Source organism: Diadema setosum, chromosome 4 (genome assembly GCF_964275005.1).
Source record: "Diadema setosum chromosome 4, eeDiaSeto1, whole genome shotgun sequence".
In the NCBI taxonomy this organism is placed as follows: domain Eukaryota; kingdom Metazoa; phylum Echinodermata; class Echinoidea; order Diadematoida; family Diadematidae; genus Diadema; species Diadema setosum.
Genome location: NC_092688.1, coordinates 19,895,435 through 19,910,869, shown reverse-complemented (window position 1 = coordinate 19,910,869; position 15,435 = coordinate 19,895,435). Strand labels below are relative to the sequence as shown.

The 15,435-nt window shown below is 38.7% G+C and overlaps 1 protein-coding gene across 1 annotated transcript; it reads left to right on the top strand.

Annotated features, from left to right (window-relative positions):
- On the top strand, positions 1-11,627 carry LOC140226982 (GPN-loop GTPase 3-like). Its single transcript, XM_072307416.1, has 9 exons — positions 1-92; positions 2,345-2,453; positions 3,752-3,860; positions 4,422-4,509; positions 4,847-4,926; positions 5,481-5,615; positions 9,010-9,115; positions 9,879-9,969; positions 10,884-11,627. The coding sequence occupies exons 2-9, from the start codon at positions 2,406-2,408 to the stop codon at positions 11,055-11,057; spliced, it is 831 nt and encodes a 276-aa protein (XP_072163517.1). The 5' UTR covers positions 1-92; positions 2,345-2,405; the 3' UTR covers positions 11,058-11,627.
- Positions 11,628-15,435: the final 3,808 nt, after the last annotated feature.

The window sequence follows — 15,435 nt, the reverse complement described above, 5'->3', positions numbered from 1 at the left end:
CGTACTGTGACGACAATGTGGAAGGTTACCGTCGCCAAACTTCAAGAAAAGGGAATCTACAGAGGTTGTATCAAGATTATTCTTTTGATAAGGTAAACCCAAGTATTTGAAACTATCTATTAAAACAACTGAAATTATCCATGTCCACTTAGTTCCTAAGCGTAGTGTCTGCTGTGAGTCACAATTCGGGGCAATGTGTGTCGAGTAGTCCCATATATGTAATCTGACGTGGGTAATTTTATGAGTTCCCATCCATCCATGGCCACGGCCGCGGGCCATGTGGCATGTCAATTCAACACACTAATACTACCACCACGGCACTAGGCACGGGCACTGCACTACACACTCCTTAGTGCCAGTGCAATGGTCTACCATCTCATTCTTAATCTTAGACCTTCTTTGATGATAGTAAATTTTAACCATGATACCTATGAAGCTACAATCATCACTGCCTGACACGTCACTTTACACTGGTCATCACCGTGTCCGTGGTCATTGTAGCAAGTGTTTAGAACTAGAACTTGTGTGTGGCAAGTTGTGCCGTTGTGGCAAAATCGTGAAATCAGCCCCTGCCTTAGCCCTGGCTCCGCATTGCGCGTGCACCCGTGTGTTAGCAAGCAAGGTTAGGTTAGGGTTAGGGTTAGTATGGTTAGGTAGGGTTGTATTTATGGTTAAATCGGCCGTTAGATTAGTTGAGGGACATTAGTAATAGTCCCTGTCATTAGGCCAGGGAGTCCTTCCGAGAATAAAAAGTTGAAGACCAAAGAAAAAAAAAAATGAGAGAAAGGGAGGATGAAAGATGCTATGGTGTGGAAATCGGCCCCACCGCTGTATCAATCTCGCGTAAACACCGTTTGGTGGGGTCGCATTCACGAGTATTATACTGTGGAAGAAAGTCCCACTGCCGTGCTTATCTACCGATGAACGCCACACGGTGGGGCTGAATTCACGAGTATAAACGGGCGAGCCGCCGTAGTAATAAATATCAGTACGGACACGCAGTGGTGGGGCCTATCTCATGAGTATGCCCTTAAAGTTTTACACACTTCAGCTGGCTCTGCACTCCTCAATATGTTATGTACAGATGTAACGTTAGATCTACTCACACTCAATTAAAGCCCGAAAGGAAACCAAAACCTAAAGTCTCAATGAGAAATGTGGATTGAGTGAAAGCAGCAACATCATAAGAGCACATCAGTGAAAGTTTGAGGAAAATCAGACAATCAATGGCAATGCAAAAGTTAGGAATTTTAAAAGTTTTGTTGTTGGAACCTCTGGATAAGGAGACTAGAATCCCTACTTGTTGAGTTTATGACATCATAAACTCATCATGTGTGGACAGCAGTATAAAGAAAATGTAAAGAAAATTCAATGTGCTTTCACTTTTCTACTAGTGTAAAGAAAAAGCACTTCACTAATCGCTTTTAGAAAGCAGGGGGAATAATTACTCCCCTTAATATATGTCAGTATGAAGTTAATGGAATGTGTAATTTTCATGAAAAATGAATATTTATGGAATTCTCTTTATATTTTCTGTATATTGTTGTCCACACATATGACATCATGAAGTCTAGTGGTCTCCTTATCCAGTCATTACAACACCAAAATTGTAAAAATTAATAACTTTTGCATCGATTGTCTGATTTTCCTCAAACTTTTACCGATGTGTTCTGCTATTAATGTAGGCCTACTGTTGCTGCTTTCACTCATTCCACATTGCTCTTTGGGTTTTGGTTTCCTTTAACTAGCTATAGTGTGTCTATTCTGACATTTGTGTCTCTGTAGGACGTCATGACTGTGATCTGAGCCTACGTCTATGAGTCATGGCTGTAAGCATGTGTATGAGACTGCATGCTGCAATTATTGATCCTTCATGACTTGCAATTGGGAGTACTAGGTCAACTATTTTAGTTCCAAAACTTTGAATGGAACTTGATCATTTAGACTCACAAAGACTGTTTACCTGTTTTTGTTTATAGCATTGAGTTTAAATGATAAATTTACATTTTGATGATGAGACGTGTTTACAGGTAAATTTTATTGAAAACAGGTGAAGAAAGTGACAACTGAATCAATGTCAATTGAGGGAAAATAGAGTACCAGTGGAACGTCTTACTTGCAATTGGCAGTAAACTACCAGTAGCTGTATTTACATTGTAGAGAATACAAGCAATGGAAGACAATGAAAGTAGTGCTTCCACTGTATTCTCATTGTAGAAAGTTTTTTTTTTTTTTTTTTTTTTTTTTGTCACCAAATTGTAAGCAAAATGGTGGCTATATCATACATCTGTTTTTATGTGGCTCACATCTAAATGCTTTTCAAACATCATTTCACACATCTCAGACCAGAATAACCATTCCCGCCTGAATACAGAGACAAGCTTGATCAAGAGTGTGGAATCAGGATGCCTCGGTATGCTCAGATAGTCATGGGACCTGCAGGGAGTGGCAAGGTGAGTTATCTGCAGTGCATACATCCATGCCGCTTTAAACACTTAATATAAAAAGTTGGCAAACAATAATAGTAAAAATCTTTTAGTTTGATGTAAAATCAGTGGTCAGTTTGGAAAGAAGTGCCATCACAGAACAGTGTCAATTCGGTGACCTTATTTGACTGATTAATGATGCATGAAATCTTCATAAACTAGAGAAGCCTTCTGAGAGTGCAGACCTCCGCCAGGTACGGTAGCTCATTTCCACCACTGATCTTCTTCTGTAGAGAGCAGTGCTTTTTACCCATACGTATGTATGCTGAAAAATTGCCCAATATAGAACACATTAGAAGCCTTTTGTTACGTCATCAATACCAGCTGCGCGGCGCGCCTCGCCCTGGACCAGTAGAAACTAGAGCATGCACTCTAGTGTGCGTATGAAAACTTAAAAAATATGCGGCTTTATCTTACAAGTTCATTGACCCTACCTGCCAAAATATGGAAAATCCTTCATAAAATCCATCAAAATTCCCAAATCACTTCCAAAATTTAATCATCTGTTCCTTGTGTCATTCTCAGCCTTTCATGTAAGTTTCATCCAAATCCGTTCACAACTTTTTTACTTATTTTGCACACAGACAAACAAACAAACAAACAAATGGCAGTGAAAACATAATATCCTCCCTTGGCGGAGGTAATGAGCTAAATTCCAAGTACTAGGGAGTGGTGGGTTAGCTTCAATGTGTCAGAGTATTGCAGCTCTTATTTACCAGTGGTACCCTATCTCACTTGAAATTACAGCATAATGAGTATCAAATAATTCCCCCCCCCCTCCAATTGGTTCTGGATGTTTTTATTATGATGCTGTATAATTATATAAGTAGGGCCTTTTGGTGGTGTATGTTGTGAAGGGTTGAAATATGGTTTTTGTATTTGCAGCCCTGACATGAGAAGTTGAATTAATTGGGAACTTTGTAAAATCAAGTACCTAAAATGTGATGTCAATCCCTTTCCACCTTGGTTGACTTCCATGAGGACATTTTACTTATAAAACTGTTTTTTGTGTGGCAGATCCCACAAAATTCCATACAGGAAACTGCAATAGCATTGGTTGCTATGATAGCATCTCTTTCTGCAGTGGCAAGTACCGTGGTAATTGCATGAATCCTGGTTCCTGTTTTGCTGTTGCTACAAGAATTTGCTATTCTAGCAAGAGATGCTGTTATAACACATTTTATGAAATGGGACTCGGATTGCCACCGGTAATGAAAAAGAGACCTTAATCGTATGTTTTCTTGCGTTTTTTTGTTTCCATTTAGTCTACTTACTGCAGCAATGTCCAGAAACACTGTGAGACCATCGGGAGACAGGCCCATGTTGTGAACTTGGATCCGGCAGCAGAGTTCTTCGACTATCAGCCAGTTGCTGGTAATTCCATTTTATATATCAATCAGGACACAAGATCATTTTATGTAACTTGCTTACCTCTCCTTAACACTGTTGTGATGTGCGTGCAGAGTAAGCAGCTTCACTTTTTTGTGAGCAATTTTTGTTCCTGTTCTAATGGAGTAAGTAATGCATAAGTGCTCTGATTCCTGCCATTAGGTGTAAAAATCACATTTCAATTCAAATGACATTGCTTTCTCATAATGAAATTCACAATCATCACTGGTTATGTATATGGCTATTGCTGATCAATCATTAGAAACCAACAAGCCAAATGAGTATGTTTTATTTGCTATGTAAATCTTTGCAATTTCAGACCTTACACTGTTTAAAGAATGCATTTTTAAAATTGTAGATTTAAAAATGTATGTTTTGATGGGAAAGAAAGTTCATTACTCTCGTAGGTCTCTAGATAAAAGATCAAATAGAATTGACTTATGCACACACACACTTAGTAATGGATGCAAAGTACACGGTGTGAAGTGTGAGGTATTATTAGTGTCCATACTGCAATCCCTGAAGCAGGTTTTGTTTTATTTTCAGATATCCGTGAATTGATTGAAGTTGGTGATGTCATGGAGGATGAGAGTCTGAGGCTGGGACCCAATGGGGGACTCATATTCTGCATGGAGTAAGTGTCAAAAAGTCTCACCATTGTTGCTTGCATTGCAGAGGCCAATATATATATTCAACTTGATTTCATGAGTATAGGACAGAAGGAGTTTAATTGAACATTGTCTTACAGGAAATGGAATTGCAAAATGTTTGGAAGAGGTGGTGAAGTAGTGTTAGAAACAATTACCTGTATGTCTATCATAATGGCATGAAAAATGTCCTGTCTTAATGAGTGAGATGGCATAAATATGTATTGTGTAATTCTGCTAGACATGATGATTTGTCAATGAAAAATCAATCACACAGGTTTGCTGTGTGTATTTTGACACGGTACTCATTTTAATCTGTTGCAGATACTTTGCCCAAAACTTTGACTGGCTGCAAGAACAACTTGGAGAAGTTGATGGTGATTACATCATCATTGACTGCCCAGGTAAAGAGTTCAATTTCTCTGCTCAGCTTCTACATTCTTTTGAAGCTGAATCTGTTTGTGTGTATGTGTGTGTGTTTTTTTTTTAAGTCAGTATTCAGTTTTTGGATATGATAGAAATTGCAGATCTGTAGAAGCACATAAACAGTGTTGTTGTTATATTGATAACATTATATTTTACATGATGATGTTACCTCTGGAATTTGTAAGATTATCTAGCCTGTTGGCTTCTAAACCATAGACACGCATACATTAGCAGTTACTGAGTCTTTCCATTAGAAGTAGGGTAAGATACGATCAACAATGACGAAAATTGCAGAGCAAGAAAGATGCAAGTTTCTCTAGGCATATCCTTCATGTGATCTTATTCTAGGATACTGAAAGTTTGATCACAAGAATGAATGCTCTCAAGTGTTCTTTGATCACTTAAACCTCTGTGTGCCACTTTTATCTCCTGTCCTTAGATATGTGTGTGAAATTTGTACACTTTTAACTTATTGGCACCGAAAGGGTTAAAAAATGAGATGTACTCATATGTCACTCATTACACTATTCAGGTCAGATCGAGCTTTACACTCACATCCCAGTCATGAGGCAGCTGGTTGACACTCTTCGCTCCTGGGACTTCCGCATCTGTGGTGTCTTCCTCATTGATGCCCAGTTTATGGTGGACACCGCCAAGTTCTTTTCAGGTCAGTGTTGGCAATCAATTAATTGTGAATAACCTATGTGATAACATTTGCTTGTTTCATCACACCTTCCAGTGAAGAAATGCTTAGTTTTAGCCCTGCAAGTCAGCCAGGCTTGCTTAGTCAGTGGCATATCTAGTTTTCAGTAAGCAGGTCTATGGTTCAAACCCCTGTGACGTTATAGTGTATGCCATCAAGCAATTTTTTGTGTTTGTTGGCAAAAGTGCATTGTTCCAGAGATGGGGCAAAGTATGGAAGTCCTACATGTGAGAGAGTCACATTCTCTGCGTGATTAAAGTCCCTCTGTACTTCTTGCAAAGAGTAGAGTGAGGTAAAAACTCAGGGAAGTGGACAGTTTCATGCAATTTCAGGCAAGTTTTTGAAAAAGGCTAACCCCTGTGAGTGGTTTATTGTCCCCGCCGAACGAGTTCGAGCAGGGGACTATGAAACGGGCTCCGTACGTGTGTGTCCGTGTGTCCGTCCGTCCGTCCGTCCGTCCGTGTGTGCGTCCGTGTGTGATCAAAATCTTCAATTTGCTACTTCTCTGTCATTTATGAGCCAATTTTGATTCTGTTTGCTTTATATGATAGCACTACATGGGAGCTTTGAAACTTCTACACAGAATTTCAGTCGTGACCTTTGACCTTGACCTTTGACCTATATTGTACATTTTGCTACAAAATACTACTCCTTCGCCATTTCTAACCCGATTTCGATTCCGTTTGCTTTATATGATGGCACTAGGTGAGGGCTTCAAAACTTCTACACAGAATTTTGACCTTTGACTTCTTTGACCTTTGACCTTGATTTTTGACCTGTATTGTACGTTTTGCTACAAAATGCTACTCCTTCTCCATTTCTAACCCGATTTCGATTCCGTTTGCTTTATGTGATGGCACTAGGTGAGGGCTTCAAAACTTCTACACAGAATTTTGACCTTTGACTTCTTTGACCTTTGACCTTGATTTTTTGACCTATATTGTACATTTTGCTACAAAATGCTACTCCTTCGCCATTTCTAACCCGATTTCGATTCCGTTTGCTTTATGTGATGGCACTAGGTGAGGGCTTCAACACTTCTACACAGAATTTTGACCTTTGACTTCTTTGACCTGTGACCTTGATTTTTTGACCCGTATTGTACACTTTGCTACAAAATGCTACTCCTTCGCCATTTCTAACCCGATTTCGATTCCGTTTGCTTTATGTGATGGCACTAGGTGAGGGCTTCAACACTTCTACACAGAATTTTGACCTTTGACTTCTTTGACCTTTGACCTTGATTTTTTTGGCCTGTATTGTACACTTTGCTACAAAATGCTACTCCTTCGCCATTTCTTACCCAATTTCAATTCTGTTTGATTTATGTGATGGCACTAGGTGAGGGCTTCAAAACTTCTACACAGAATTTTGACCTTTGACCTTAAATTTTGACCTACATTTTGTTGTACATTTTGCTACAAAATGCTACTCCTTCGCCATTTCTAACCCGATTTCGATTCCGTTTGCTTTATGTGATGGCACTAGGTGAGCGCTTCAAAACTTCTACACAGAAATTTGACCTTTGACTTCTTTGACCTTTGACCTTGATTTTTTACCTTTATTGTACATTTTGCTACAAAATGCTACTCTTTCGCCATTTCTAACCCGATTTCGATTCCGTTTCCTTTATGTGATGGCACTAGGTGAGGGCTTCAAAACTTCTACACAGAATTTTGACCTTTGACTTCTTTGACTTTTGACCTTGATTTTTTTGGCCTGTATTGTACACTTTGCTACAAAATGCTACTCCTTCGCCATTTCTTACCTGATTTCAATTCTGTTTGATTTATGTGATGGCACTAGGTGAGGGCTTCAAAACTTCTACACAGAATTTTGACCTTTGACCTTAAATTTTGACCTACATTTTGTTGTACATTTTGCTACAAAATGCTACTCCTTCGCCATTTCTAACCCGATTTCGATTCCGTTTGCTTTATGTGATGGCACTAGGTGAGGGCTTCAAAACTTCTACACAGAATTTTGACCTTTGCCTTCTTTGACCTTTGACCTTGATTTTTGACCTGTATTGTACATTGGCTACAAAATGCTACTCCTTCGCCATTTCTAACCCGATTTCGATTCCGTTTCCTTTATGTGATGGCACTAGGTGAGGGCTTCAAAACTTCTACACAGAATTTTGACCTTTGACTTCTTTGACCTTTGACCTTGATTTTTGACCTTTATTGTACATTTTGCTACAAAATGCTACTCCTTCGCCATTTCTAACCCGATTTCGATTCCGTTTGCTTTATGTGATGGCACTAGGTGAGGGCTTCAAAACTTCTACACAGAATTTTGACCTTTGCCTTCTTTGACCTTTGACCTTGATTTTTGACCTATATTGTACATTTTGCTACAAAATGCTACTCCTTCGCCATTTCTAACCCGATTTCGATTCCGTTTGCTTTATGTGATGGCACTAGGTGAGGGCTTCAAAACTTCTACACAGAATTTTGACCTTTGCCTTCTTTGACCTTTGACCTTGATTTTTGACCTGTATTGTACATTGGCTACAAAATGCTACTCCTTCGCCATTTCTAACCCGATTTCGATTCCGTTTCCTTTATGTGATGGCACTAGGTGAGGGCTTCAAAACTTCTACACAGAATTTTGACCTTTGACTTCTTTGACCTTTGACCTTGATTTTTTTGGCCTGTATTGTACACGTTGCTACAAAATGCTACTCCTTCGCCATTTCTTACCTGATTTCAATTCTGTTTGATTTATGTGATGGCACTAGGTGAGGGCTTCAAAACTTCTACACAGAATTTTGACCTTTGACCTTAAATTTTGACCTACGTTTTGTTGTACATTTTGCTACAAAATGCTACTCCTTCGCCATTTCTAACCCGATTTCGATTCCTTTTGCTTTATGTGATGGCACTAGGTGAGCGCTTCAAAACTTCTACACAGAATTTTGACCTTTGACTTCTTTGACCTTTGACCTTGATTTTTGACCTTTATTGTACATTTTGCTACAAAATGCTACTTCCGGCGGGGACATATATTACGCACCGCGTAATTTCTACTTTTCCTTGTTCCATTTCAACCTTGTATTATAGAGTAAGAAACAGTAGTTCACTGGGCAAGCTTCAAGGCTGCAAGATGCCCCATTGTCCCTTATGTATCTTTGATGTGAAATAGGATGAAACTGGAAAACTATTTGTGTGTGAGCTAGACGAACCTTTTGCAAAAAAAGAGCTACTTTTCTTTCTCCAGGAAATTTTATCGTGCATGAGCTAATGCTCATTTATTTGGAACTGGTACTCCTTTTCTTTCCTTGTTTGTTCAAAACTCATATAAACAGTGTGCCATTGATGATACAAGTAGTATGGACTGTTCTATTTGTGTGTAGGGATGCTGTCTGCGCTCTCCACTATGGTCAACCTGGAGATTCCTCACATCAACATCATGAGCAAGATGGACCTCCTCAATGCTGCGTCAAAAAAGAATATAGAAAGGTATTTTTGTTTCTTTATTCCCATCCCTTGTCCCTTGAATGCATTTAAGATAATGACAAGATGTCTTATTTTTGTGATGAATTCCTTTAACATCACAGGTATGAACAGATGCAGACATACATGATGATGTGTTTGTATCTGATAGTTTTTGTGATGAATTCCTTTCACAGTAAGGCAAGGACAAATACGAAGATACAAAATGATTGCAAGCTGTGTTTGGAAAAAAAAAAGAAAAGAAAAAACTATATGAATGGCAAAATAAGTGAATAAACAGCCGAGAGCACAATTGCATGTTATTTCTATCTAGGAGAATACAAATATATTCCATTTGCATCCGGAATTATTCATGAGAGGTTTGTTGATGGTAGTCTGCACTAGGTTTTGACATATACCGGGTACACCTTTACTGAACAAGATGTGAAGGTATTGTTATGTCCTTTGCCAGAATTAGAGCTACATTCTGTTTTGTGTGTGTCAATCCCCCTATTAGATGAGCCCTGAGTCAGATAACATAATGTGCAATGTGCTCAGAAGTAATTTAAAAATTGTGTTTGAGTGACTTGCATTGGTCTTTTCTTTGTCATTAACATAGCTGACCTAAGTTAGAATGATTTTGTGATTCATTTTAGTGCATGCCTCTATTAACTGCAGTATAACTTATAATACTCCCTTTACCAAGATTTTGTACTTACATGCAATTTTGTCGTACTCTTTCTGTTGTAATGGCTACCTTTTGTCTCATGTTGTTTGTATTGTTACATAGGTTTCTAGATCCTGACCCCAAGGAGCTAGTGATGGAAGAGGAGCACATGTCAGAGAAATTCCAAAAACTCAACATGTCCATTGCAAACTTGGTATGTCCTAAACTGCTGTTTGTCAGTCTTTTTGGCAAGTGAGGGATGATACATAGAATCTGTTTTGATATTTGTGGGAATGAGTTTACTTTTTTTTTTATGTAGATGTTTTGAAAAGTAGTCAGAGTATAGCTGTGGGATTCTTGTGATGCATAATCTCCATTACATTTGGCAGTTTAAAGTAGAATAATTTGTATGTCAATTAATTTTAAGCCTGTGAAGTGATGGAAAGATTTAAAGACTTCCTCTAACTTTTTATGGAGTGTGCTGACAGGAAAGTGGGCTGCTTGTAGAATGTTCTGCAGATGAGCCAAGATGGGGTTACATAGCTTCCATTCCTTGAAGCGAAGCATAGGCCATTTTCATGAATACTTTGTCTTCATGTTGCTGTGATGCATCAAATTAACACATTGCCATGACCTTTTTTCTTTACAACTTGACACACACATTGACATCGTATATTCACACCCTGTCCTGGCATTATACCCTACAGGGGAATTCCAGACCAGATAAAAGTTAGTATATGAAGAAAGTCTAATTTGATAAGCAAAGCAGTGAAAATTTGATCAAAATTAATTAAAATTATGAAAGTTAGATTGTAATTGTGACATTTTGCTACTATGATATGCAATTTTGATTTTGATCAAATTTTCACTGTTGTGCATATAGCGTTTTACTCTGTATTTTTGGACTAATTTTTAACTGGTCTTGATTTCCCCTTAGACATATTTTCTTTACACTTTGTCTTGACACCTAAACACCTATTTGACACCATGTCTTGACACCGTTCATTGACACCTTGTCTTAAATACCGTGGCTCATATTTGACACTGACACTGCATCTTGACACTGTACTCTTACACACTACTTTGTCACCACATCTGACCACTGTGTTCGTACGATTTTCCACCCAGATCGATGACTACAGCCTGGTAAGGTTCATGCCGTTGGATCCGTCAGAGGAAGACTCCATGAGCGACATCCTCTTCAGCATCGACACCAACCTCCAGTTCGACGAGGACCAGGATGTCAGGATACCGAGGGATGAGGATGGAGATGATGAAGATGGAGACGGAGGTGACTGGTGAACTCTAGAGGCAGAACTCGAGAACTTCCCTAGACTGAGGAGATGGAAGAATCAGGGCAGGTCCCAAGTGTCCGCACTCAAGCGTGTACCTGTGTCACCTGGAATGGTAGATCTAGACCTGATTTGACTAGGCTCAGAATGTGAATGGCTTCACTCTCTCTCTCTCTCTCATAGCTCTGGCTTTTGAAGGAGACCGTCTGTGAGACATGGGGGATCTTGTAGTCACCAGTTTGCTGCAGTCTCATCATGGACTCTGTGCATATTGATGGTGCACCATTATTGTGACTATGCCAGAATGAGAGTCGCTGCATGAAGAAAGATGCTGAGGTGGCGTCTCGGTTACGAACTTTGGGAGCACTTGGCACTGCCAGTGTTTTCTGTCTCCCACACAGCCTATTACAGATGATCAGTGTATGAGGTCATGTCATTGAGTTTGCCACTGTGGCCTGCAGCCACAGTTCACGAGTGATGTAATTAGGGAGGATGGAGTTTCAGTGTCACGAAACCGTGTATTTTTTTAATTTGTCGCAACTCTTATAGCTGCAGCTAAACAGTTGTTGTCACTGGCTGCAGAGATTCTTACTCCTGATAAAACAGGGACAAGAAATGATACTTTCGCTAAACGCATTCTAAACATTTCGTGGTAAGTTAATGGGCAGGTTTCTGTATTTTCTGCAATTATTCCTGTGACAGAAAGGGATGGGGTAGATAAAGTGGAAACTGGAAAATAAACATTACCAAAAAAGTAACAAAATATACCAATCTACCAATGCACCTAATGGTAGGTACCACAACTTGACAAATGGTCACGTTACTAGCAAATGACAGTACTGATAACAAGCTATGTAATTAACTTTGTTTCGTAAACCATTATATTCTGATCATGCCACATTTATTTTCAACAAAGATTGACCTCCTTATGTTATTAAAGTCATTTAATCAATAACTGCCTAAGTTATTTGTTGCATCGTTCTCAACCAGAATCTTTGACAGTGATAATTGTAAATCATGAATGTCTCATATCTAATTTGGAATAACTTGCAAGTACATACATGTATATAGGACTTTTGGATTTGTACATTGATGTTGTGAATATCATGTGAAGCGCTATTTTAAAGGTAGGGAATCCCATTTGCATGCCTTAAATGAAGAGTTGTATAAATACAGTGGTATGTTGAAGAGAGTATCATTTTAGAAACTCCCATAAAGTATTGAAAGTGGAAGGTAACATTTAGTAAATTTTTATTGACCGTTAGATTTTGAATTGAATTTTTTCGGGGCTCACCGTAAATTCCCGTACATTGCTAGGCTACCTCTGCAGACCCATGCACTGCATGTGTGTCCATCATGTATATTTTGTGAAGAAAGTTCATCAAAACTTACAAACATTTCTATATACATTCTTGCCACACTATATGCTATTACATCAGCTCTTGTACTTTTAGATTTGTGTTTATAGATAAAAAATACAGAAGACTGCAACAAAAAGGCTTAGTGTGGCTGACACACAGAACTACTGAGTAGTTGAGTTTTGTGCATTATTCAAATTGTAGATAACTGTTGACTTCCAAATTTCTCAGCAGTGGCCTAAACAAGTCCCCTGAGGTTCATATTTTAATGTTTTGCTGCATTTTGGGAGTTCTGTAAAAGGTATCCCCTACCTTTAAAGCCCCATTTTGATATTCACATATCACATTGTCTGACATATTCTCTGCTTGCAATGAAAACTTCCATCCTGATTCGCTGGTTTCACAGTTCTAAAATATTTGTGAAGTCTTGGCAGTCTCTTGAAGGGGCGAATCCAGGAATTCCGTAAAAAGAGGGGGCGCCTTTACAAAGTAAAGGTGGGGGGGGGGGCATGCACCCCTCCCCCAATTTTTTTTCTTTTTCTTTCTTTTGTTTTAACAAAAAATAAAAGGGGGGGGGGGAATGCGCGCCAGGTGCGCTTCCGCCTGGATCCGCCACTGTCTTGATATGTTCATTTGGCTCATTAATCTCATCGACTGGAGTTAAAAAGTTCTTTTTTTTTCTCTCAACTAAAGCAGTCCAAGTGTCAATAGGATGTAAAATACGGTTAAATACATCAGCTACCTTGAACATGGTTCTATTCACTCAAACAAAATAAATTGTGTAACTCCTTATGGAGGATTGGATATCTTATGCCGTGTCAAGTCTTTGATGTTTAAAGGTAAAATGTGGTTCGCAGAAGGGCTCAAAATTTATCTTTTACCACTAGGAATCTGCTTGCCATATACTGTATCGAAATCAAAAGGGTTTAGCTACCAAGAAACATTTGTGGCTGATGTGATCTGCCAGAATAACGAGTTGTTTTGGAGGAATTTGAAATCATAAGTGTGAAACAGTTTTGATCGTAAGCACACAACTTTTAATCCTGGAGGGAGTTCCCTCTTCAGCATGGCCGGCGGAATCGGGGGGGCCTGGGGGGCCTGGGGGGCTCGGGACCCCCCCCCCCCCACTTTTTGTGCACCATACAAAGGAATACTGTTTACGCCGAATATTTCGCGAGGTTTTAATTTTCACGAATTTTGCGAGTCAGGTGCTGTTCGCAAAATTAAAGATACGCGGAAATATTGAACCTGATCCCGATGTGAATGTGACGTACGCATGTACACTTCTCCGTTCAGTACAGGACTCCACAATCGCAAATTTAACCCACTCACGACAAAAATTTAGACTCGCGAAATGTATGGCGTATACAGTACATAAGGTGTTATCACTTTGGGGCCCCCCCCCCCCCCACTTTTTTAAACCCGGAAAAAGAAATAGACAAGTGATCTTGAAGTGTGAGTGCGGTAAGGTTATGTGCTGAAGACCCCCCCCCTCCCTTTTTTTTTTTGCTTGTTAGCTCATGAAACCCGGAAGTGGGGCCCCCCCCCCCCCACTTTTGAAAACGCTCCGCCAGCCCTGTTCAGTAGTGGGTACCAGTAGATATGTTAAAGGTAGGGGATACCTTTTACAGACCTCCCAAAATGCAGCAAAACATTAAATATGAACCTCAGGGGACTTGTTTAGGCCACTGCTGAGAAATTTGGAAGTCAACAGTTATCTACAATTTGAATAATGCACAAAACAACTACTCAGTAGTTCTGTGTGTCAGCCACACTTAAGCCTTTTTGTTGCAGTCTTCTGTATTTTTTTTAATCTATAAACACAAATCTATAAGTATAAGAGCTGATGTAATAACATATAGAGTGTGTGGCAAGAATGTATATAGAAATGTTTGTAAGTTTTGATGAACTTTCTTCACAAAATATACATGATTGACACACATGCAGTGCATGGGTCTGCAAAGGTAGCCTAGTAATGTACTGGAATTTATGGTGAGCCCCGAAAAAAATTCAATTCAAAATCTACGGTCAATAAAAATGTACTAAATGTTACCTTCCACTTTCAATGCTTTATGGGAGTTTCTAAAATGATACTCTCTTCAACATACCACTGTATTTATACAACTCTTCATTTAAGGCATGCAAATGGGATTCCCTACCTTTAAATGATGATCAATCTTTCCTGAGCAGTAGTGCTTCCCAACAAGTTGCATGTGATTCACTTGTATGGAAGTCAATGGATACTGCTATGGGATGGAAAATTATGTAGCAACCATGATCAAACATGCTCTGAGATTGCAAAACACTGTCCGTGATCACAGCTGATATTCTGTTATCACAGTATTATTTCACTCATAATATGCATACATGTAAATGTGTTGAGATTAGAGCATAAATTGACAGTTTCTGCAGCCATATGATGTTTCACCCTTAACACGGATGAATGAGTATGTTATGCACAAGTCTGTATCAGCAAGATTATTTGCATGTATAACATGTATTTGGACTAAATACACTGTAGCTTCAACTTCGAGAAAATTCGACTTACGAGGGATTGAAATAAATCTAATATAAAGAGAAGAGGACTTGAAAAAACAACCTACTCAGGCGATTATTCGACTTTGTGTTATTCGACTTGCGTGAGACCCGCGTCATAATCTACAATATTGTGTCATAAGATTTTTTGAAACAAGCAAATTCAAATTTTAATTGATTAATTATGCAAATTAAGCTCAAAATCATATTTTAGCCTAATTAAAAGCATTGAGAGTCTAATTTTTGATCTGTAAATCTGTTTTGGCATATTCAACAATTGTACATCACAAAAACTTCCAAAACTCATTTCAATTCTTATGTATTTTATTGTTCTCAGAATTTATTATGTATTTCCTTGTTTTTCAACTTTTTTTTTCCTTTGTTTTTTTATTGGAAATTAAGCAAATTAAGCTCAAGATCATATTTTAGCCCAATTAAAAGCATTGAGAGTCTAATTTTTGATCTGTAAATCTGTTTTGGCATATTCAACAATTG

Coding starts and splice junctions, on each gene's coding strand:
- LOC140226982 (XM_072307416.1), top strand. CDS start 2,406: ATGCCTCGGTATGCTCAGATAGTCATGGGACCTGCAGGGAGTGGCAAG. Junction 3,861..4,421: donor CGACTATCAGCCAGTTGCTG/GTAATTCCATTT, acceptor TTTTATTTTCAG/ATATCCGTGAATTGATTGAA. Junction 4,510..4,846: donor GGACTCATATTCTGCATGGA/GTAAGTGTCAAA, acceptor AATCTGTTGCAG/ATACTTTGCCCAAAACTTTG.